Genomic DNA, 25,264 nt, shown 5'->3' on the forward strand with positions numbered 1-25,264 from the left:
CAGACAAAGCGTGATGGCCCCTGAATGTTCAGATGCCCATGGCCCATGCAGGGGTGGTCTGGGTGATTAGGGGCCCTTGGATGGGGTTCATGACGCGGCCCCCTTTACCTAGGGAGGTTCAGGGGTCCTCCCCCGGGAAAAGTTTTTAAAGATGTGCATGCCCGGAAATGGATTTTGACGCTATTCTGGCACTTAATCTTGCCCCGGGATATTTTATAAGTAGTGAGTTTTAAGTTTTTTAAGCATTTTAAAAGAGTCGTATGATCAACATTAGAACCACGATAACTCGAATCTCGATATCTGGACACTCCGGGGAAAATTGACAAGCCTGACACATTTTTTCCTCACACCCATAACGAATTTTTGAGAGGACTCGGGCCCCCTCAAGCCCCAAGGAGTCAGCGCCACTGCTCTTGAGTCTTTTTATTACACTTTTCATATTCGCTTCCCGATAGACGCAGGCGTTGCTCCCGAAGCTCGGGGCCCTCGGCGATCGCCGACCAGCCGACCTCGCCAGACCGCCCGGCCCCTGCGCCCATGCCCAAAACCGGCAGTTATCCAGTCCCTACAAATAGCTTATGAGGCAGATATTGCAGTAAAAGAGAATTTACACAAGTTTCGTGAACCCTGCCGTTAAAGTTTTGCGTAAAAACTTGATGTTTTTCGCTACAAGATCGGAGCCAATCAAATGCCTCGTTCACATTACGATTGTCGGAGCGATCGTCCTAACGATAGTTGGCCGAACTAGCCGTGTGAATGCATGTCCTGACAATAGTTGACGTAGTTCCGAACGTTGCCACTTTACGATGGTTAGGCGCTGGGAGACCGGAAACGGAAGCGACAAGAGAAAGACGAAAAGCTCGTGAAGCTCTATTTTTTCATGGATTTGTCCTAGGAAGGAAGAATATGGGCGGAAGAAAAATTATTCGGTAACTACACGTTGAACACAGTAATATCTTGTCCCTGCATACCTTAACATTATCATTACCATTTATTATTCTCGCACCTACCGCTTATCCTGGTGGGTGTACTGTATCCCCACACACCCCGGTATTAGTTGCACCTAACCCCCCCTCCTCAGCCTTAATTCCTTGCTGCGCACCCAGTGGCGCCGACTGCATGGGGCTTGAGGGGGCCCGAGCCCCCTAAAAAATTCGTTATGTGTGTGATGAAAAAATGTGTCAGGCTTGTCAATTTTCCCCGGAGTGTCCACATATCGAGATTCGAGTTATCAGGGTTCTAATGTTGATCAATGATCATACGACTCTTCTAAAATGCTTAAAAAACTTAAAACTCACTACTTATAAAATTTCCCGGGGAAAGATCCCCGGTTTGGGCCCCCCCAATATTTTTTGTAAGTCGGCGTCCCTGTGCGCACCTGAACCTAACCACCGCAACTACTAACCAACGCAAGGACGTAAAAAATATATGCTCATCCTTGATCAAACTCCACCTCTGGCCTGAAGGTGTTGACGGCAACACTGTACTCATCAATGCGGTGGAAACTATGACAACACTAAGTTTACCTGGATATCAAACAATTATTATACCACTTATTTTTCATCAGAGCGCGAACCGGGTTTCAATGAATTATCATCATCTTCAGGCGCAAATACTGATAATGATAATTCATTGAAATCCGGGTCGCGCTCTGATAAAAAATAAGAGGTATAAGTAATTGTCTGATATCCAGGTAACCTTATAATGGAATACCACAAAGTAAATCAAGAATTAGTGAATTTTGTTCATGACAATACTTCCACGAGTCGTTTGCTCACCTGTTATCCGGCTGATAAGGCTGTTCAGCTCGGCTCCGGCGAAGCCAGCCACGTGGGCGCCCAGGCTGAAGCCAATGAGGTGCACGGTGGAGAGGTCAAGGCCAAGGTCATCGCGCAGGCGCCCCAGGAGCATGGCCAGCTGCTTGCCGACGAGGCGCGTGTTGGCGGCCGCGCGCACATAGTTGGGAATAGTGGCTCCGGCCTCCCAATCTACGCAAATCACGTTGCACTCCTCCTGAAAACCAGCAAGCACATTTCGATATTATCATTTTGGTCCCACTGACACGTAGCAATAGGGTAGTTTCCTTCATCAAAGAAAACGAAAGGCATTGATTGCGATTCCTTACCCACCATTAGTGTATTCATAATGTACACATTATTTGGTTTTAAAAATCCCAGTTAAGGCGAATGGCAACGGTCAATTTAAGCTCATTTGAAAAGGGCCAGATTGGCGCCCATGCGAATCCACTCCACGTGACGTCACAGGGACCTAGTTTCTATACGAATAGATAGGAGTTTTACATTGTCTGAGATTACTAATGCATGCATGAGGCACAGAGCTCAGGGAAACTTCTCTTAATAAATAATCACCCATTAAAATTACCTGAGTTCGGAAAGTTTCCTTCGTTTGATAGGGTATTAATAATCCTTATTTAAGCCAAGCGCTACCTGCTAGCAGGGTACTCTGCTATCTGCTAGCAGCCTGCATCGCAGCGGCGCATACATCCTCGCCCCAAGGTCACCTCACTTTGCGGCAGCGGTAACCAGAATGACGTCACACGGGCTTTTCCCAGAATTCATACTTAGCCGTCGCGTTTTCGCGCGCTTGAAATTTTTCACTTCTCATTTAGTCGCGAAAAAAAAGATATCGTCATTTAAAAATCTAAAAGCTTGAAATGCGTACTCCAGGAGTAATAATCTTTCGATTTAGGCAATGACAAAATATAGGAAACCACCCTATTTGAAAATTCCCTCAGGTTCCAAAGATTTTCGCTATGTAAGCCAGGGGGGCATGGGCGTACCCAGCGAGGGGCAGGAGGGGGCAGCTGCCCCCCTCCTCCTAGAAGCAAAAATCGCAAATGTCTTTAAGGAAAATAATATTTTTTCAAGCAAATTATTTGAAAAACTAATAAAGAGCTGTTAAAGTTTCCTAAAAATGATGGTTTCATTCACCTTTTCCATGCTTAAATCTTACCTATAACTTGAACAACCATGGCTTGCCTCCCCCCCCCCCCCCCCCTTCATAGTTTTGATCTTGTGTACACCCTTGCAGGGGGGTGCTCTGTTCCAGGTCTAATCACAAGAATTCAGGGGCGAAGCCAGGGGGAGGTCCGGGGGGTCCGAACCCCCCCCCCCCGAAATATAAAAACACAATTATTTTTCTACATAAGACAAAACAAAATGTTGAAAAAATCACAAATTTACAAAATATTTCTTTAACAAATGAAGTCGTTTCGATTATGAAAAAAGTGTTAAAATTAGTTAAAAACCCATTATTTAGTGCCCTGTTTTTCAAAAATTTCCCCCCGCCCTGGTTTTGGACCTCCTCCCCCCCCCCCCCCCCCCCCCCCCCCGAACGAAATTCCTGTCCATAAAAGAAATCCGGCCCTGTCCATATGCGAATTGGAAAGAAAGTGGAGTCACTGTGAATCAGGATGTACTGTGGTGCCATTTTACCTTTCGCCTCCAATGCCTGGCAGGGCCGGATCTACCCAAAGTTACGCTATTGTCACCTCTCCCTGCAAGGGCGTACACAAGATCAAAACTAGGGGGGGGGGGGGCAAGCCATGGTTGTTCAAGTTGTAGGTAAGATTTAAGCATGGAAAAGTTGAATGAAACCAATATTTTAAGGTAACTGTAACAGCTCATTATTAGTTTTCCGAATTATTTGCTCGAAAAAGTAATATTTTCCTTAAAGATATTTGCGAGACTTTTGCTTCTAGGGTGGAGGGGAGGGCAGCTGCCCCCTCCTGCCCCTCGCTGGGTACGCCCATGTCTCCATTGAGCTCCCCTCCTCACTTGAGCCACCCCGACCCCCGGTTTTTATGATAAAACATATCCACTCGCATGAGGTGACAGAAGGCGCCCCTAGGACTGCGACGCCCCTACACACGTGAAACGCCCCTATTTTGCCTAACGGTAAATACGGTCCTGATGCCATCATGTCGATATTTTAGCAATTTAATGTATGATATATCTTTAACAGTATAAGTACCCTGATATTCTTTTAATTTGTAATCTTCACAGTATTAATTTACATTTTGGAGTGCTACTCTTTTATTAAACTCATACTTAGTGCTGGATACCACTGGATACCACTGGATACTAAACATAGTATTTTTTGAACTTTTTGCGAGTAGTGAGTGACAAGACCTTGAACGTGAAAGGTGCCCTGCCTAAGCATAATTATTACATGAGGCTTAAAGCAATTTCTCATCTAATTTCATTAACTTAGACATCTACAAAATACAGGCGAGTTTGGTAATAAAGCAAAAATTCATTGGTTCACAGAATTCACAGAATACAATATACACCATCAGAAGTGGAAATTGAAATGTCTACGTGAGTTATAAAGATGGTCCAACATTTAATTTAATTTTCAAAATTATGTCCATAATAAGGATTATGTGTTAAACAAGGAGTTCTTTCAGTCAGTGGAAAGTCATATGGGAGTTGTTTGTATTGTTGGAAAAGCTATTTTGCGAAAATAACATATATCCAGCGTTTCATCGATTTTCCATGAACCCTTCAAATGGTATCATTGTTCGTAAGGGAAGAAAAACCTTTATATCAATTTCATTTAGACTATAGGGCCGACGCGAGGCGCGGGAAATGTCATTTGCTCCTCTGGAATTCTTACGAGAGAGCTCAATCCTCATTTTATGTTGGGATTCAGTAAAATATATATGCACAAAGGAAAGTAATAATATTACATAAGACTGAATTGTAAACAATTATTGCCAAAAAAAAAAACAAAAAATAATCTTAGCTAAAGGGACGTACGCAGGATCATAACTGGGGGGGGAAGCCATGGTCTAGGGGTGGGGGAAGCCATGGTCTAGGGGTGGGGGAAGCCATGGTCTAGGGGGGGCAAACCATGGTCTATGGGGGGGCAAGCCATGGGATTGATGAGATTATTTCCTGGAAAAATAGTTTTATTTTAGTTACATATCATATACTAGTACATATCATTTTTCGTGGGTTAAAAGAAAATTTGTTGAATACTTTCGTTTCAATTCAGTACTGATTTTGCTTAAAGACTTTTGCGGTTTCTGCTTCCAGGGTGGGGGGGTAGCTGCCCCACCCCCCCTCCCCGCCCCCTGCCCTTCGCTGGGTACGCCCATGTAGCCTCCTACAGTAATCTTACGTTAGAATTAGCGAAACAAAAGTAATTATGCATGTACGAAGGTCTTAGGCCGTGTTCCAATCCACCGTAAATGCATTCCTGCGCTCTTTCCCGCACTTTTCGATCGTCACATTTCGGAAGTGACGTCACGTAGTGCGATTCCAATCCGCTCTACGTTCTGCTCTGAAGAGCGCATAGTCGAAGAGCACGAGAGAGCGCAAGGATCCACCCTTACTCGCTCTTCAGCCCTTCGTCTACCGCCGTTGAGGTGGAATTTTCGTGGATTCGGATGGGATTTGATTCGGAGCAATGATTCGGTTCTTTAAATCGTTAATAAGGAATCGAGTGAATATCGAATCCGAATGAATCTTGAATAGATGTGAATTTAAGGATGTCCAGCGACCGGGAAAGTCGGGAATTATGCATGAATTTTTGATCCAACCCGGAACTGTAGAAACGTTTATATCAAATTCATTTCACAGATAATTTTTCCAGTTCAACGCCCATTTTCTGGTTAAAATGTGTTTGTTGTAGATTTAAGTGCAATAGCTAAGAAGAGTTTTTTCAGCTGCAACGAAACGTGCAATGTCAGACGAGACAACTGAACCGGAATATACTAATATATGTACTCTATCTGAATGAATGTAAATATCTAACTATGTACTCAAGTAAGATTAAAAAGCACGAAGATTAGAATGCCAGGTGACGTCGACATCTAGTTAGGAGTTTGAAGCAGCTCGTCAGCCTTGCTTTGAATAATTTCAATGCTAACAAACGTATTCAATGTGTTAACTAACGTATTTCTTTTCCTTGTAAATACATGAATATGATAATGATATAACATGAAATCACTTCAATGATTTAAAGTCATGTAAGGGATTCGAATAAAATCATGTAAAAAATTCGTATATATCGCACAAGGTTCTTAGACTGTAAGGTTGCCTCATTCGTAACTGCGCATGCGCCAGCAGAAGTCCCGTTACGTCACTGTAGACCCTGTATCCCAGCTGATCCTAGCCATTTCATTGTTTGCACGCTAGAAATTGAGAGAGAATAAGTTCCTGAGACCTTGCGCCGCCTTGTGTTTAACGCGAGTCTGAACACATTTCCTGCAATGTCACTGGAAATCGTCTTTGTAATCCACTACTCATAAGACGAACTTTTTGAGGGTGAAGAGCGCCTTTAATCGTCGGATATGCCAGGCTCCCGTTGTACTGTGGCAACGTGCTCCAACAGCTTGTCGAAAACGAAGAAAGCTGGACGGAATGTCTCATCACAGGCGGATGCTTAAATTGAAAAATCTTTTTATTGTATATATTAACTAATCGAATCATTGACCGTGTCTCGCCCCCCACACATGTGAAAAAAGTGGTGAAAGTGAATCAGTCAGACAAACTAAGTGGATATGCTAAAGATTTCGTCATCAAGAACTTAGATACCCCTATTGCATTGGAAAATCAGGAATTCTTCCCTTTTAAGGCAAATTGAACTTAATATTTTGCGCAGTCATTCATGCAGGGACTATTTTGCAAATTCATCGTTTAACCTCGTATGCTATGAGTAACATCGTGTGCCAATGGTAAGATATCAGGTAAACAAATTTCTAGTACTAAGACTGTAAATTTGAATCCTTTCGTATGCCTTTGATAGCTATTGAGGAATTTTCGAGGCCACGGTTGCGCAAAATTGTTTATTAATTTAGGGACAGAAAAGTTTTAGCGTGTATAAAAATATTTTACATAAATTCTTGAGTCTTATTATTTATACCCTCTTCAAGATGAACCTTGACGGTGGAGCAAAAATTTCTGCAACAGACTTATGATCGACCAAATAGCTGATATGCATTAGTCTAAGTTTTTGTTTCAGCAATTGTCACTGAAAATTATCGAATTTGTTTCCTGCAGTGCTTTTTGGTGCCATGAAACATTTTTCTTTTAGGCTTTTTGACCAAAGGCTACAGTGGAAACTTTCCGTGGGATTTAAGATAGAGAAGAGCCCTCTGATTCGAAGGCTGTTCTCCACTCAAGCGGGCAACTATGGTGCTGTTTTGATAACGGCAATTGTTGGTGGTTCATTTTCCATTTCTAGAAATTATTTTACCGGGGAATTCTTATTTATCTCAGCATAATATTGAAGTTAGTTCCGTTTCATCTGTATGATTTTTTGCTTAACGTATAATCACTTTGAATTCCTATTACGAATGATTTGAAAATGGTAATAACGGTAAATTTACAACTCTTTTCACTTTATATGCTTATTTTTTTCTTCCCATTGAAGTAAATGATTTCAATTTCCTCTTGCATAATTTTCTTTATCTTATATATTTTCAAAGCCCGGCGAGGAATGAAAACGAGCATAATTTCTATTTAAAAAGTGGCGGAACTGTAGTTTTTTGAAGCAACTAATTAGTTTTTGGCGTATTTTCCTCCCAGCCATATTAATCTAAGTTTAAATTATATTGCGGAAGTAGCAAGGAAAACAGTGTTTTGAGAATTACAGGAAGGAAGTGTGGACACGGAATTATCTCGCTCACCTTCCCATTTCATCACTTCATCAGGAAATTATAGCGTCTGAATACACGAATTTATCTTTTTTTAAATCTTAACAACATCATTTCCATAAATCGGCATTCAATATAAAATTCGGCTTATAGTGTTCGATAGAGGGTAACTTCAAGAACTCGCTGCGGTAAGCAGTTACGCCCGCGGAAAGGCTAGAATTTGAAATGGCGCTGGAAGTTGGGTCTACAGTGACGTCAAGCCAATGGGAGCCCGAGTCGCGAATGAGGCAACCTTTACTCTAAGAACCTTGTATATCGCAGTAATCACGTAAGATTAAACTGGGATTTGTAAAATTTCCCTGGAGAAGCTGGAATTATGCATGAAGTTTTCTGCTTTGGCTGGACGCCCTAAATCTGTCGACTTACTGCATTTCAAATATTATGACGGGTACCTATTTACAGTGATTATAATTTTTCATTTTCACTACATCTTTAATAAATTGTTTTCAGATATAAAAACCACTTAAATTTGTCTGAATGTACGAAATTGGTTGCCTACACGAAATTAGTAGCCTACAATTGATAAATCTGTCGCCAATGCCGTATTTTATTCGTTATAACTTCTGCAATTCCATTTATAAGTACATATAAGCATATATATAAGTACATATATTTATTAAGCAATAAATTATTGCAACAGTCACTTCATAACAACAACAACAGTGCACTATTTTCTTACCCTCCAAATTTGTTACTCAACTTTTTTCAGTTTCGAAATCTGCCACTTGACAGTGGTGGCACTACTTGCAATAAGAGCAGGAAAGAGCGAAAGATCCGTTTAGAGCGTAAGAGCGCAAGAGCGTAGAGTGCACCCTATGGATTGGAACACGGCCTTATTTTATGGGCAGATGGTATTTCATTTAAAATATAAATGCAACATCGTTTAGAGAGAAATAAAAAATAACCAGACAAATGGCATTAAAAATGAATTCCCATCGAAGTATTTCTAAGAACGAAGTGCTAACATATTGAAACATAATCACATAAAACATATCTATCATGAGCCATAAGTAGTGATTAATTGATAACTACAATAATTTTTACACAGAAATAACCCCAACAACACACATTTGGATATACATATGTATTTATATTGTATTTTCATGGGTCACATACATATGTATTTTTGTTATGTATTACATCTGTAATACATATGTATTATTGAATGTATTTCCTTTGTATTCATACATATGTAAAAGTGGTACGTGTTACACGATAAATACATTTGTAATTTTGTGTATTTTTGGAATTTGAATACTTATGTAAATGTGGTCAAAAATACACAAAAAATACAAATGTAAATATCGTGTAACACGTACCACTTTTACATATGTATGAATACAGAGGAAATACATATGTAAATGTGGTCAAAAATACACAAAATATACATTATGTATATTTTCTGTAATTTTTGAGAGGTGGATTTTCGTGGCGTCTTGTGAAATGTTCATAAACATTTTTTCCAGAAATAATATGTTCACTGCAAACGCCAGATTTCCTCATTTTAATGATCATTCATCCATCGAATTTATACCCACAAAGCTTAAAAATAAATCATATACTGGTCGATGTGAGCAAGGGTAGTATGGCGCCCATATTTATGTTAATTTGTAAATGCACGCGAAATACAGACGTATTACATATGTAAAATTCAGTTTCCATCCGCGAAATATACACATGGAAAAATGGTTCACAATACATGAAAAATACAAAAAATAGTTCTTGCACAGATCAAAAGTAAAAGCGAAGTTCAATTTTTTAAACAATATTTTAATATTACTGTTTAAACAAAAAAATTAAATTCTCAATTCTGCGCCTCCACTGTCGCAATAAGCTAGGGAAGTGAGTGGGAGTGATACAGTTATAATCTCGTAAACAGTTAAGCTCGGCATTTCGTTCGAGACTACGAGAATGTGCTGTAGGAGGAACTCCGGCTACTGATGTATAGTTAATTTTATATTTGTTTGTATTATTATACGTATTGGAAGAATGGGCATAGTGTTTTAATCCTCGATAACCGGTGCGTGTGGTTGTGTGCTCAACCCGAAGCTATGTTTTGCTGGAAATCTGCTTCAATCCCGCACGTTATTACGATTCGTGCAAGCCAACTCCAACAGTTTCCTGTCACTGGATAATTAAGGTAAGTAATGATTTATCTTTTATTGTGGATGAAATGATTGATATCACTGTAAACCATGCAAGTAGTTCTCCAGTGTTTCACGAGAGTATTTTCGTACGCGTATTCTTCAATATTTTGACTAAAGATGTGCTACTACACGATTAAAACCTATTTATTAGTAATTTGGCAAAATTACGTCGCAATTATATTGTACGCCTACATAGACTACATTAATTATGTTATTTGAGTATATTTGGATACAACTATTGGCGCAATGTGTTGACCATGGGCGCAATGGGTTACAATTTTTTCTGCACTTAATTAAGAGAAGAAAAAAATTGTTTAAAGGAATGTTTTCGTTCACGTGTGAGTTGTTTTATCGCTGTTTATTACCACAACCTACGGTATTGTAGTTCTTGCATTCCTAGTTATTCTATGCTTTAGTCATAACATCTTTGACCGTAGACTTAACAGCGTAGCCTTGTCACTAATAGATTCCCCGAAGTTCCGAACCGTTTTGCCCACTACTTCTAATTATTTAACGAACAAGAAGTATTGGTCGTGTAATATCGGTTCCCTTCAAGCAAAATGTAATATATCTTTCATCTTGAAATGCAGTCAATCAAAGCGCATGTCGTCATTATTATTAGCACAAGATAAATACGTAACTTTCATGCGAACGTTTGTCATTATATGTAAGAAAAGGTGCGTACGGGCCAAATTAATTAATTAAAATGTTCTTTTTATGCTCTTTCGCGCATACCCAGCAGGCGACGATGTAATTAGCTTGGCCTGGACAAGAGGAGAATGGATTACGGAAAAAAACGACGAAGCAAAGCCAGAAGACCAGGTGGAATTGTTAATACCGAGGTAATGTTTTAGGGAAAAATTATTTTTATCCATAATGGAGAGGTTTTTTAAAGTTAAGCCTGAAATTATCGGTTATATGAAATTTATTGTTGGAAAATTTGATATCACAAGTTTATCTTTTTTCTGTGTGAATTATCCGCTACTAAATCATGGTACTAATATATTAGTATCATGTACTAAATAAGCATACCAATGGATACCTTTTTTCCTAGTTAATTTATTTAAAAGAAGTCATATGATCTTTTCTCATATTTCTCATTCTTCTCAAGAGAAAGGCTATTAATTTTGTAAAATGAAAGCATATCCCCAAAATATCTGATTTCTCAAAGGACAAGGTCAAATCTGTGCTAGCTGGGACCTCGACATAATTGGTAAATGAAAAATTTTAAAATTTATGTCTGGAATCTAGCAGAGAAGCCAAGCTTTCATTTGCATTCAGAATACAGAATTAGTACTAAAATTACAGACTTAACAGAATACTGACTGCCTATATGAATTGAAAAAAAATAAAATTGAATGGCCTTGAGCTCCTATTCAGATCTTACAAAAAGATATATTTTTGCATGACTTTTAAACTTGACTTCTTTTTTTCTCCTTTCAGAAAGTGGCTAATTGTGCAGAGTTGGTTTCCTGAATTCAGGTTTCTTCTTGTGCAATGGGTTACAACGTTAATTGTTCCGTGTTAACATTTTTTTCTATTTTCCAACTCAAACCATTGTTTGTACTTGATTTATCTTTGTGCCATTTTTTTATCTAAGTTTCACCTCCTCTTTGCTGGCCCTTAATGCTTGTTAGCAATATTCATGGCCACACTTGTTCTTTGTGTGAATTATTTTATTTTTCTCTTTGAATAAATGTTTTATTATCTGTATGTTCTGGTTTCCTTATATTTATTCATCCATTTGATCCATATTGATATTAAGTGGATGTGGGTGAGAAAATCAATATGTATAATTCATGTACGAGGGCCTGCAGATACATATGTATATTACATGTAAGGGTATTCAGATTTCCAATTTGTAATACGCACGTATACATACATCCATAGGGACTTTTGAACTACTTTTACGTGAAATATACTGATGTAATACGATCGTATTCCATCTTATATATATGTATTTGGTCACGTATTTTTTGTGTAATATTGATTTAATACAGATGTAATACAGATGCCGTGTTTTCTGGGAAACTAATCAAATTTAAGCAGACCAAATAACTAGGGATGGACGGATCCGGGATTTTTTCGGACCCGGATCCGGATCGGATCCTTGATTTTCGGAGCCAGATCTTCGGATATTTTCGGATCCTATTGCATTTGCAATTGTCTGCAATAAACGAAGTAATTATTCAAGTTTCTTCTGGGTAAATACAATCAAAGGAATGCTGTTTAGATGTACATAGACGTCTAAACATTTTTACTGATTAAAAATCGTTTTTATAAGCTTTCAAATTATTTTTTTAAAACGTTAAAATCTTAATACGCTCAGGATGTAAACTGTTACGCTTGCGTTTGGAAATGAAAATGTATTTCAATCTTCGGATAAACCATTGACTGATTTTTGATATTCCTCACATGAGTTTCCCCAGGATTTTATCACTTTCTCATCGCACATTGACTTGTGTTTTACCCGCAAATGCTTCAGTTGGGATGAGGTGGATTTTCCACTTCCTCGCGATAGTTTCACCTCACAGTCCACGCACATGATGTCAATGTCCCTTTATGTCCGTAAAAATATTTACCCTACTTAAAAAACCAATGAGTAGGCCATGCATCGCAGTGCAACGGCGCATGCGGAGGTAGAATCGTAACTCTTTCCACTCCCTCGGATGGGAAGCTGCATTCACTGAATCATTAATTTAAAATTTCGGATCCAGATCCGATGCCTTCAGCGAATTTGGATCCGAAGTATCCGATGAAGGGCAACATCCGCGGATATTTGGATCCGAATTATCTGATCCGACCATGACCACAAATAACGTAAATTAAGAATTTTTTCATAGTATTACGATGAGGTCGTGCACATTTACTTATAGGCCAACTGATTTCAAAGAGATGGAATTCGGATGTGTCCTGACTCACCACTGACATGAGCGCGGACCGCATCTCGAAGACCCAGACGTTGCCGCAGCTGCTGCCGAAGCCGTGGACGATGACCTTGGTGGGTGCGGAGGCGTTGAGTCCCGCCCGCACCCAGTCTGCCGGCCCGAAGCCCGTCGCCTCCACGAAAGAGCCGCTTGGCTGCGAGAGCGAAGCGGAGAGGTGCGGCGGCAGCGGAGTGGCCTCGGCGCCCGCGCCCCGCGCCGGCCGCGCCTTCGGGGGTGCGGGCGAAGACGAGGAGATGTTGGCGAAGGGCAGAGGGATGGGTTGCGGCTGGGCGCGGGAGTAGAAGAGGAAGGTGGTGTCGACGAGGTGCGGCGGCGAAGGCAGCACGTCCAGATAGGAGAACGGCCCAGAGCCGCGGAAGCAGCCCACCGCCTCGTAACACACCAAGGCGCCGTCCTCCGCGGGTGGCGCCGCCGCGCGACGCTCCCTCGAAGCACTGCAACCACGGAGAATATTATATAGCAATCGATTTAAAAGTACAGCACTTCACGAAAATTTAGATTCAAGGCGTTTTTGGAAAAAAATATCGCGTACTCGAAGTCATTTCCCAGACGGCACAGGAATTTTACGTTGCGTAGGAATACATAGATACACAAGGGTGGACCATCAAGATACAAGAAATCGCGCTTAGGAAGTTACTGAAAAGGTTTTGTTTCTTTACTTCCTTTAATGGCGAAAGAAGATGCAAGAGGACTGGCAAATTCATGTGGATTTGTTTTGTGCAAGTAAATGTTGTGATAGTGGACGTTCATTGGAGAAAGTATTTAAGATAGTTATCATGTATCTGCCAGTCCTCTTTTAAATAATTTTCTATTCGAAAGAGAATAATAGTAATTGTTTCGCCAAATTATATGAGGGTTAGAAGAGAAAATTGGAAATATTATTGTGATTGACTAAAGAAAATACATAATATCTGTAGTGTATTTCTGTGTGTTTTCTTCCCTACCTCTTAAAATTTCTTGTGGAGATGACTTCATGCAAAATAAGTAAGATCGGAGGCGTGATTTAAGAGATGTCATGTTTTATTTTACAAATGTTTATTCTGGCGATTTGACAGGACTTTCATATTTTTTAATAGGTTGATACATCTACTGAAGTGACACAGAGACTTTTACTCATCCCAAATAATATTTCAAATACTTGTACTTTCAAGCGCCTGGTACGGGTACGTTTTAGTAGTTGAGGCTGAATTAATGAAATCATTGCAAGAATTGTGAGATTAACCAAGACATTAATACTGAACATCTATGTTTGTTGTCACGCATTAATTACTCCAGAAGCTGTCGCGTCGTGGTCCAATAGATTTGGCTATCATTGAATATGATCGTCAATACCTAAGAATAGCAGAACTATAAGTAGCAATAGCAGCATAATCACCCTTGGTGAAAATTTTAACGTGGGTTGATTTTTGAGGTTCTGTCATTTTTCGCATTTCTTACTGAATATCCGATTCCCAGGTAAGGCCTTGAAGCATTATTCAAAACACTGTTGTAGAAAGTGGATGCTATTGATTATATCTGGCAATATTGACGAACAGTTGTACATTATGCACAATGATAAGGATGATAAGATAATTTTCATTTTTTTACATTTTATCACATGTAATCTTATCCTTTGGTTATCGCAAATTATGCAAAATTTCATTTTTCACGCGATTTTTGTTTTTTTTTTAAACCTTTTTCCAGTATTTGAAAAGGGTATTCGAGAAATTTGATACTTTTCAAATTTCAAACCTCTAAAAAGTGTCATTTTTTGTACCATTTCCGCGATTATAATTCAAACCGAAAATTAATGCAGCGGATTCTCGACGCTGTCGCATCGAGTCATCCGGAACCCTCCGTCCCCCTTTTCGTCTCCGACGAAGGCCAAAATGAGCTCAGAGTAATGACGGCGCTCACATTGCAGACAGAGCGTGTGTGTGTATGTGTGTGGAATTTGGGAATTTCCTTTTTATTAATTTATTTTTATTTAATTTTTATTTGTTCAACGATTTGCAGTGAGGGGGTTTTTCATAGGGTGGTTTCCTATTATTTTTTATTGCCTAAATCGAAAAATTATTACTCCTGGAGTACGAATTTCTCGCTTTTAGATTTTTAAATGACGATATCTAATTTTCGTGATTAATTGAAAAGTGAAAATCTTCAAGCGCGCGAAAACGCGACGGCTAAGTATGACTGCTTGGAAAACCCCGTGTGACGTCATTCTGGTTCCCGCTTCCGCCCGATGAGGTGACCTTGGGGCGAGGCTTTGAGCGCTGATACGACGCAGGCTGCTAGCAGGCAGCAGAGTACCCTGCCAGCAGGTAGCGCTTGGCTTAAATAAGGATTATTATTACCCTATCAAATTAAGGAAACTTTCCGAACTTAGGTAATTTTAATGGGTGATTATTAAGAGATGTTTCCCTGAGCTCTGTGCCTCATGCATGCATTGGAAATCTCAGACGATGTAAAACTCCTATCTACTCGTTAGAAACTAGAATTTTAGAGAATGGAGGTATGGTAGGTATACATGTTGATGTACTTCTGAGACGATTCTAGAAACTGACGGCTAGAGGTCCCTGTGACGTCACGTGGAGTGGTATCGCATGGGCGCCAATCTGGTCTTTTCCAAATGCAGTTAAAATTGACCATTGGCATTCGCCTAAACTGGGATTTCTAAAACCAAATAATTTGTATATGATGAATACACTAATGGTGGGTAAGGAATCGGAATCAATGCCTTTCGTTTTCTTTGATGAAGGAAACTACCCTATTGTCCGCTGTGTCGCTCTCCTGAAGAGCACACTCCCGCTGAAAGCGACCGATCAATGTTTCGAATTAGACAATTTTTCCAGTGTCGATATATTTCCCGCCCTCCCTAAATCAATGTCCAGTCTCTTAATTCGTTACTCTACGTAGCCCATCGTCATTATAAGTAACTCTATTTTTCAAGATGGTCTCCCTGCGCTACACTTTCCGTGACTTCATTTCCGGTCGTTCGTCGTTGTGCCTACAATTTGTTTGAGGTCAATCTCCCAGTATTCCAGCAATCTAGCCGAGGATAGCCCGGGGATTCATTCCAAGCCATATCGCGAAACGGTAGATTTTGCCGACAGGAATGACGAAAATCGTCGAAACTTATTAACTCACGTTGAAGTGTACCCTGGCGTTGGCTTTTGTATGTTTGACAGGAAAAAAACACTGTCATGATTAAATTCAGCGATACTTTGATGGACTAGGTTAATAAGTTTTCCTGCTGAATCCATTGCACCTAGTTACACAAGCAAGAAATGCAAGGAATATTTGCTATTAAAAGCATTCAATAGAGTGAATGAATTTACTGAAGAATGCAAATAGCCATCCTTTCTTTTAATTGTCAGCTGTTTATCTTTGTGTACATCTCCATTTTTATTAATTTATTATATTTTTTGTATCCTAAGCATTTTTATGTCTGACTATATTATTTTCTTGTGTGTTCTATATTTTCTTGTGAAATCGTTGGAAAAATAAAAATTTAATATTTCAATAAATAAATAAAAATAAAATTCCCAAAGAGCATTCACTTACTACTCATGCGCAGACAAACAGGTGTGGTCATTGTTTTGGGCGATTTCTCAGTGCTTACTGCAAGTTGTATGCAATACATCACATAATATTACGCCTGAAGTCTGATTTGCGTGGACAAGTTACTTTAAGATATTCATCAATTATTTTTAATATGATTTCGTAAGCTGGTGAAATAAGAACTAACATTGGAGAGTCACCTTAAAGATTTATAAATCTTATCAATTATTCCAAATAGGGTCGCGGGGGACTGCCTTAAACAGCCTCAGTTCACACAACGGATTTTGCTGTAAGACTTCAGAAAAAAAACTGGATGAAGAGTAGGTCAACTACGATGATTGAGTTCGATGATGTCAAATGGTCTAAAAATGATATTGGCAGGGTTTCATCACGACGTGAAAACGCTAAAGTCTTTCTAATTGTAGTTTAAGTTAGGAAAATACGATTTTTTGCAAAACAATCAGTGTTTTCTCAATTAAATGCTAATAAAGCTATTTATTACTGTTTTATCAGAAATTGAAACATCAGAAACCTTGTTTTATGATGCTCTTTAAACGAAAACTGTTCAGTTCTCTATTATTTTGCAGATTTGGAAAACTTTACATAAGAGAGGGGAGCCTAGTGGGTTGATCACATTGCTGCTGATGGAGAGGTCCCGGGTTCGAGTCCAAATGCCTTAAAGGATACTACAAATCAAAATCCTCAAATTGCAAGAGGCGGCATAGGGGGTGAAACCAGGCTACGCTGAAATCCACTCGCCTCAGTCTCAGTCTGGGGCTACCTCTACCCTCACCTATCCAATCCAAAACTGTTGATGTCGAATTTTCAATTCAAATCGATAGAGTTAAAACCTGTCTCATTGAGGGTTTAGTTTGGAAAAAAATACTATTTAAAAATTAAAGATTTCCCCCCCATAAAATGAAACGCAGTCGTCGTAGAATATAAACTCACATTTCACTAAAGACTAAATTTTATTGCCTTCAAGTTTTAAGAACAGCATTTTTCAGTTAAGATCGCGTGTGTACGCATTGCTTACCCTCCAGGATAACTTAAAATGGTTGGGAACTAAAACATCTCATAATAAATTCGTAACACTTTCCTGAATGGTTTTCCCATTAAACCTATTAATGTGTACCTTTTATTAATGGCGAAATTATGGTAGTTTTAACATAATTTAATTTATATCAGCAAAGTTTACTTTATTACTAGATTCCCCGCCTGGTTATTTCCGTTTTCATAGTGTGAGGGTCGACCGATTTTGACTAAACTGGAAAATTAGCGTGAATCTTTGGATCGCGAAGGGCCCTAGTCATTTTTATCTTCGCTTTGACACCGTGTTCTGTTAGCTCAAACAATGGATCGTGGAAGAAGACACCTGGAAATTAAAAAAAACAACGAGCACATAATATGTAATTGAGAAATAAACTCCGCAAAAGATATCGATGCAGATGGGAAACAACTCAACTCAACCTTAAAAGGTGTGCTTGTCAGCTGCTATAGTTCTGCATAAGAATGATAGATCGGCCATCGATCGAATATCGCGTCAACAATCGCAGGAAAATGGGACAAGGCTACGCGGTCGAATGGGGGAAAAATGAATAGCAGTTGAACGTACGTGTGCTTGAGGGCGTCGCGACGCCGCTGCCACGCCGCCATCGAGTCCACCACGGCCTGCAGGATTTCGGCATCGCGACGCTCGTCCAGCGCCTCTAACTCTGGCGACGCCCACTGCGTGCCGCCACCGCCTGCAAAGAGAAAGAAAGAGAGAAGAAAAGATTACATCGACTTGAGCGCATGCGTGTGAGGGAATGAAGGGACAAATGCCTCGTTCACATTACCATTGTCCGAGCGATCGTCCTGATGATAGTCGGCCGAACTAGCCGTGCGAATGCATGTCCTGACAATAGTTGACGTAGTTCCGAACGTTGCCACTTTACGATGGTTAGGCGCTGGGAGACCGGAAAAGGAAGCGACAAGAGAAAGACGAAAGGCCCGTGAAGCTCTATTTTTTCATGGATTTGTCCAATCAAGGATGAATATGGGCGGAAGAAAAATTATTCGTTAAATACACGTTGAACACAGTAATATCTTGACCCTGCATTCCTCAACAGATTTGCTAACCGTCAATATCTCGTTCACTTTAGATGTCAGCACTAGAGGGCAGCACAGATTTCAACAATCGTTGTGTGAATGCACGATAGTTCCAACGATTGCTTGAATAATCGTAATGTGAACGAGGCAAAAGCGGCGTAAAGTAGTCCCAAATCGAAAAAACGGGATCGGAATTAATATCGCCCTTATATTTGCCCACTATTGCACAATGAAGAAGGGTTGCATAGGCGTTTTGTTCCCTAAATCCATATTTGAAGTTATTTTTTGCGTCTTTGATGTTATTGTTTTTATATGGCCAAATTTTTACACAATTTAATGTTTCAAATTAGCATCATATTTATTTTTCTCATGAAGTCTATTCGCAACAAATGAAGTGGGTTTTTTTCAAACGTGCGATTTTTTGTTGTTTTACTTGATGAATTATTTAAACAATTTGAGTTGACCCTTATTAAAATGACATAAATATATGTTCCGACATATTTTTGATCAGTTTAGCCTAAAATTACAGTTTTTAAGCATAATTGTTTATGGTTTTTATGTTTCAGTTAATTTTTTTTACAGTGCAAAGATATATTGCAATCGATTTGGGACCACTTTGCGAGGGCTGTTATTGAGTTACACGAACGACGCGAAGAATTACTAGTTTGGGCTCATCGCGTTGGAAACTGAAAGCGAGTTGCAATAACTCCTGCAGCTGCACAGTCTACGACTGATCATTTGCGTTAGGGATGCCGCCAATTTATGGAGAGCATGGCAGGGACAATGTGAAGTGCTGTACATTTTCTATTTCTTAGTATGATTTCATTTTTTGAACCCAGTATTATGGGCTTGCATTAATTTTGCGAGCTTATTTCGCGTTCTTAGTGTCTGTTTTCACTCTCAGCTGTTAAGAGCAGGTTGAAAATAAAATGCAAGCAGCACAGCTCAATTTATAATTTACTGGAAGCAAATGTGTGAGTTGGAAACACTAAAGCGAGGGGAAAGTATCTAATGGGGTCCGATTGCAAAATTTGTTAATGCACAAGTCAAACATAATTTGTACAATAAGGATCGGAGTACTAAGCTAAAATAGATATTAATATAGATATTATATCAGCATAAAATAATTGATTCAATCAGTAAAAACACTTGCTTCACCAGAAGATTGCTTGTATTGATTAAATTGCTGCGTAATAATGGATCGAATTCTCGTCAACGTTCCTGGTGAACTTCACTTCCTGAGGGGTGAGATCGGTCAACGAAGAGCGTATTCTCTGTGAGATAACTCAGGCAGGGGCGCACCTAGGAATTAAGGCTAGGGGGGTTTTAGGGTAACTAATACTTACGGGTGTGGGGGGTATAGTATACCCACCAGGGTAAGCAGGAGTTGCGGGGGCCCTCCTCCAAAAAAAATTTTAAGAATAAGAGTTCAAAATGGCAAGTTTTACGGCTTTCTAAGGGATATTTGATAAATCATAACAGTATTTTATAAGTAATACTGATCCAAATAAGTAAAATGGATTAAACTTAAAAATTTCTCTGAGCTCTGGAGGGGGGGGGTTTATCCCCCCCCCCCCCCCCCCCCCCCCCCCCCCCGTCGCTGCGCCACTGAACTAAGGAATCCTATGCTGATCCCACAAATTGATCCCTATTTGCCTATGGCCGCACAAGAAATAAAGTTCAAACTTTGGCCACCAGAGGTATCACTACCGCGGTGGAGGCATGTAGTGGACGAATCAACGGAGAATTGAGGTAATTCAGAGATTCGTCTCCCCTCGCATATGAGGAATTATGGGGAATTCCACGGAAAGTAATACCTTGGCGCTTCAGAATATACCTCCATCTCCATTTTGTGCGCTGGAATTGGCACATGTAAGGAGGATACAAATATGTCCTCGCATTCTATTTGCCATTTCGCTTGGGCTACAACCTTGACGCAGTGGACTCGAACAATGCTGAGCAGCTCATGACAGCCATTATCCCCAAAGGCATCCTTAAATCATTCCGAGGATCTTCGTCGCAATTTTACAGGATTTCATGGCGTAGCGCTGCGCGAGATTTTTCACCATCTGGGATCGCGACCGCACCTTTTATCAGAGGCTCACGGCAATAGACATATCCGCTCCACTGGAAGGATGGACATGGAAGGCTCCCCACTATCACAGCCAGGTGATCCGATCCCAAACCACCTTCCGCTACAGAAATTCAATCCTACTACTTTTTGATCATAAACTGTATCAACAGAAAAAAACAAATCAACAATTTTAAAAGGGACATCGGGAAAAAAATCGGTAACACATGGCCTCCAGTTTTGAAAACTAGCTGGTAAAATGGTAGTTTCAAATAAAATTTGGCAGCTAAGACTACGCTCCCACACTTAATAGTTATACGCTCTACTACTTAACCATCAGCAGTGATATCAAATTTTTAATCACAGGATGATGACTATAGAATAATAATAGACAATGCTTCATGATATCGTCTCAGAAAGACCGGTTTCCGGGGCAACGCCCTTCTCAAAAGAACAATGATGGGCTATTTTCGTGAGCGCGCCCTGGCGGCCTGGGAACCTGAGCGCCGCGGCGTGGGCGGTGGACGAATTAAACGGAAAAGAGCGCTCTTTGGGATTGGAATGAGTATGGAACATCCCCCCATATCAGAAGGGGGGGCATTTCCATGACATTTATAGAAAACACTTGTGCAAATTCGTGAGCTTTGAGACTTTTCAAGCCTCAAAGCTCACGAAATAAAAACGTTTGCAAGTATTCACTCTCATTATCGCATCAATTTGCAAAACAATAACAAAAATAATAATGTCTGTAATGATCACAGGTTCCCCAAATTACGACCATTTTAACCCTTTCTAACCCAGAGCTGATTCTGGGAGAAATCAAATTTCAAGATTTTTCATTTGGAAAACTTGAAAATTTTACACTCAATGATTATTATCGTGGCAGCTAACTATTTCATCATTAAAATTTACACTAAAAAATAATGACTGGTTTAGATATTTCCTGGATAGAGCTGAAAGTTTAAACATTTTTGATGTTGCTTAGAAGCAACATTGGGTTATAAAGGATTAAAATATTTGGACAGCACACTTAGAGACACCCTTGCCCAGGCGGGACTCGAACTCTAGACCTTAGGTTTAGCAGGCGAGGACCACTACCATTGAGGCCAAAAATGCATGTAATTGACTTAAAAATAATAATAAAATGTTATTTATAGCTACCTAAGTCCGAACCGTAGCAGCTCGTAACCCTAACTACTCATTAATTATCAATCGGCCATAATCTGTTATCTTCGTCCATCTTCGCAAAGTCAAGGTCGCTCGTCTGTCGCGCGCGGTCGGTCTGTTTTCCCACAAACTTAGATTTGCCAATTGTTTTATTAATTGCATCACCATCACATGTAAATGAACGTATGCGACAGATGCGTCTGATACGCTACTTTGGTACGCAGTTCATAATATTTTCCCATAACCAAAGGATTTTCACAGTCGTTATAAAGAAATTAGAGTTAAATATATCAAACGATACCAATAAGATACGATAAAATATATCATACGATACCGATACGATATCAACTGTGTACATAAGCCCGGCACTAACCAGGTCCATCATTCGCCCTGAAGACGATGGCAGAGAAGGCCATTGAAACGTTGGCAGCAATGTCCATCCTGACCCGGCTGATTTCCCGAGAAGACTTCATCAACAAGATTTGCCGGGAAAGCACCAAATCCTTTATCATACCATTATTTTATTTTATCATCCTTATTTTATTTATTTGAATTGTTTTTTTTTACTGCCAGGGGGCGCACCGTCCCCTGGTGGGCCAGGCCGGGACTGTATTAATCTACGTCTACGCATGTTTAAAATAAGGAGGGATATGCTATGATATGGGGGTGGGGCGCGTCATTGGGTTGGAATTTGTCGCCACGCAGATCTCTCGCGTTCGTCCGTGTCTCCCGCATTCGCCGCCGTGTAGCCCGTGACGTGATGTGGCGCCCACAACGAGCAACCACCTCTCATTCACTCATTCATTCAGAAAACCCCACTTGACACACATTTCATCTTAGCGAGTCAGTTAACGCTCTCCACCAAATTTCACCTACATCATTAGGACCAGTGCAGCCATCATTCTACGTGTAAATTCTCTACGTCTTCATTTATTACTTCCAAATAATCCTCATCCCTTCAATACTTTAAATAAAGGTTATTTGAAGAACCGTACTTCCACTTTTGTTTCTTCAAAGCATTCCATTCTTATGAATTTTCGTTGCGATTTCTGTAAGTATTCAAACCTGTAATATTCTGTAAGTATTGACGATATTAAATTTATTTTTTGTTCTTGTCAAATCATTGAACTTTAGAGATTTATTCGTTATGATTTCTTTTAAACCAAAAAAAATATTTTTATATTATCTATATTGAACATTATTTTGATATTGAATAACTATTTCTGAGTAGACTGCGATGTGTAATATCTTTTCTTCACTACGACAGGCTTACCTTAGAGTATCAATGAAAAGTCATTCGTTCGTTTATTAATAGTATATGACGTGTGGGAAGTGGAGTCACGGCGGTGGCCCGGTTAAAGAAGGTGCCGAGGGGGCGAAGGACGACGAATCATCATTGCTTTTGAAGAAAGTTGTGAGTTCTTTTGGCCTGCTTTTAAAGTGACACCTCGTTTGGCCGACATGAAATCTGGTACAACGGTTTTACATGATAGTTTATGCATTCCAGTCCTTCCTCTTGGTTTAAAAGATTATGCATAATACGGCCAAACGTATTATTATAATTAAAACATGGATTAAAACTGTGTCCAGGAATACCCTTTATGACAACGAACCCTCATAGCATTTTTTTAAACTTCATTTTTAGTGCTGGTGGGTGAAAAGGGAAATGGAACGTGTGCTTTTAATTTATAATTCGCCATTCTGGTGATTTACTCATCTTCGAACCCATTTTTACGGGCCATTTATCTTATGCCAATAAGATCTGGAATTTAAAGTAGATAGTGGGACGTTTCGGAGGTGTATGGATCGTAGAATGGAACGCTTTGAACGGAACGGGAGCGAGGTATGTATGGATGCATCTGTAATAGTGGTCAATTGAAAACTTTCAATTAGGATGGAAAGGGTCAAGTCTAAACAATTTGACGATGATCCACCGGATTTCATTTAAATGAGATATAATAACTCTCTTTCGGCTAACTTGCTGTCTTACACTATAAACAAGGAATATCGCCCACGCATCGGGGCCATTATAAAAAAATAGCGTTATAAACCACTATTAAGAATAAAAAGCTGTCTTTCCCAATGCTACGGGCGTACAGACAGTGTTACTCAGATGAAATTCGTGCGTAGGTTTCCTCAGATGTTAAGCGAATTAGGCTGGTAGCCGCTTGAGACTCGGAGGCTGCGCGCTACGCTTAGATTGCTTGAACAATTGAGAATGGATATCTTTAAGAGCGACACAGAGAACATAATATTAGAGCCACACTATATTTCCAGGTCCGACAGAAGCGATAAATTAAGAGACATATTTTGCCGAACGGATAGACATGGGAATTCGTTTTTCCCCCGAACCATAAAGGACTTTAATAACTGCTAGTCCCAACTTTGTTAGAGCACTTCATTTTTATTTTTAAACGGCTGGTGTCCCAACACCCCCTGTCACACGCCTTTTAGGCGGCTTGCGGGGTATTATGTAGATGTAGATGATACATAAATTAATATGACACCAACCTACGGCTTCCATGCGCTCTTCTATATAGAAATAGCTTCAGCCTGGACATACTCACGTAATCGCATTGAAGTTGCGCGTCGAAATTACATTTTCTGCTCCTTAGATCGCTTCGTCAACGCAAGGGAATGAATTCGAGGCACCAAAAGACACCGACTTTGAGTTGGGTGGGCGTTCCACGTATCTCACAATTCTTCACTAGGCCACTAAACGTGACGCTGCGCGCATTTTAAATGTGTTTGCCACCCCCTTCGCTGACGGGCAGAGAGATCCGAATCTCTCGCAGGAATACGCTATTCTTAAGGCCGTCTTCATATTCGCGATGGTCATGCTCTTCAAATTCACAACTTTTCGATGCTATACCTCGCGAATTCAAACACTACGCAGCAAACATTGAGAACTATCTCTCTTCTCTACGTTGCGGAAGTTTAAAAAAACTTATTAACATAGTAGGAGGACATAATGTCCAAACCAAAACGTCCAAATCTATTAGATTCAAAAATATTTTTAGAAAATCTATTATTTTTAGAACTATTTAAACTATTTTAAAACATCCCTAGCAACGCTGTAATATTTTCACAACCTACTTCATTGTTTATGAATATCCCTACCAACAAATATTTAAAATGGCTTTACCAGTACTAGCAATTATTCGTAAAGGTAAAATAACTTACGGGCATTACAATGGCTTTCTGCGTTTGACCTCTTCCGTTAATGGCGATGTAAAGCATTGGAATTGCCGAAGGAAAAGTGAGTGCACTGCGTGATTGACAACAGTAAATATGGGCCGCAATTTACTCATACGTAAAGGAGGTGGACATGCTTCTCACGATCATGTACCAAATCCTGAAGAAGTGGAAGCTTTACGCATACTTGGTGCTATTAAAACGAAAGTTAACGAACATCTTGACCGTCCACCAGCGGCACTGATGAGGGTCGCAGTCAATGCAAGTGCAAGCGCATTTACCAGACAAGCATAATTTAAGAAAAGTTATTCAGCGGGAACGTACATACAAAGGAGTTACCGGCGGATCCTACTTCTATTGAAGACCTTGAAAGCGTACCTGACAGGTTTACAAAGAGTTTTAGTCTTTGGACATTTTGGGT

General features: G+C 39.9%; 1 protein-coding gene across 1 annotated transcript in view; it reads right to left on the reverse strand.

Annotated features, from left to right (window-relative positions):
• LOC124172835 overlaps positions 1-25,264 on the reverse strand; it is a 94,790-nt gene that overhangs the window by 17,901 nt on the left and 51,625 nt on the right. Inside the window, exons 4-6 of the mRNA XM_046552332.1 lie at positions 17,935-18,064; positions 12,754-13,213; positions 1,779-2,013 (exon numbers count right to left, since the gene is read on the reverse strand). Of these exons, the coding sequence (XP_046408288.1) occupies positions 1,779-2,013; positions 12,754-13,213; positions 17,935-18,064 (825 nt within the window). The remainder of the gene's footprint in view (positions 1-1,778; positions 2,014-12,753; positions 13,214-17,934; positions 18,065-25,264) is intronic.

This window comes from Ischnura elegans, chromosome 1, assembly GCF_921293095.1.
Source record: "Ischnura elegans chromosome 1, ioIscEleg1.1, whole genome shotgun sequence".
NCBI lineage: Eukaryota > Metazoa > Arthropoda > Insecta > Odonata > Coenagrionidae > Ischnura > Ischnura elegans.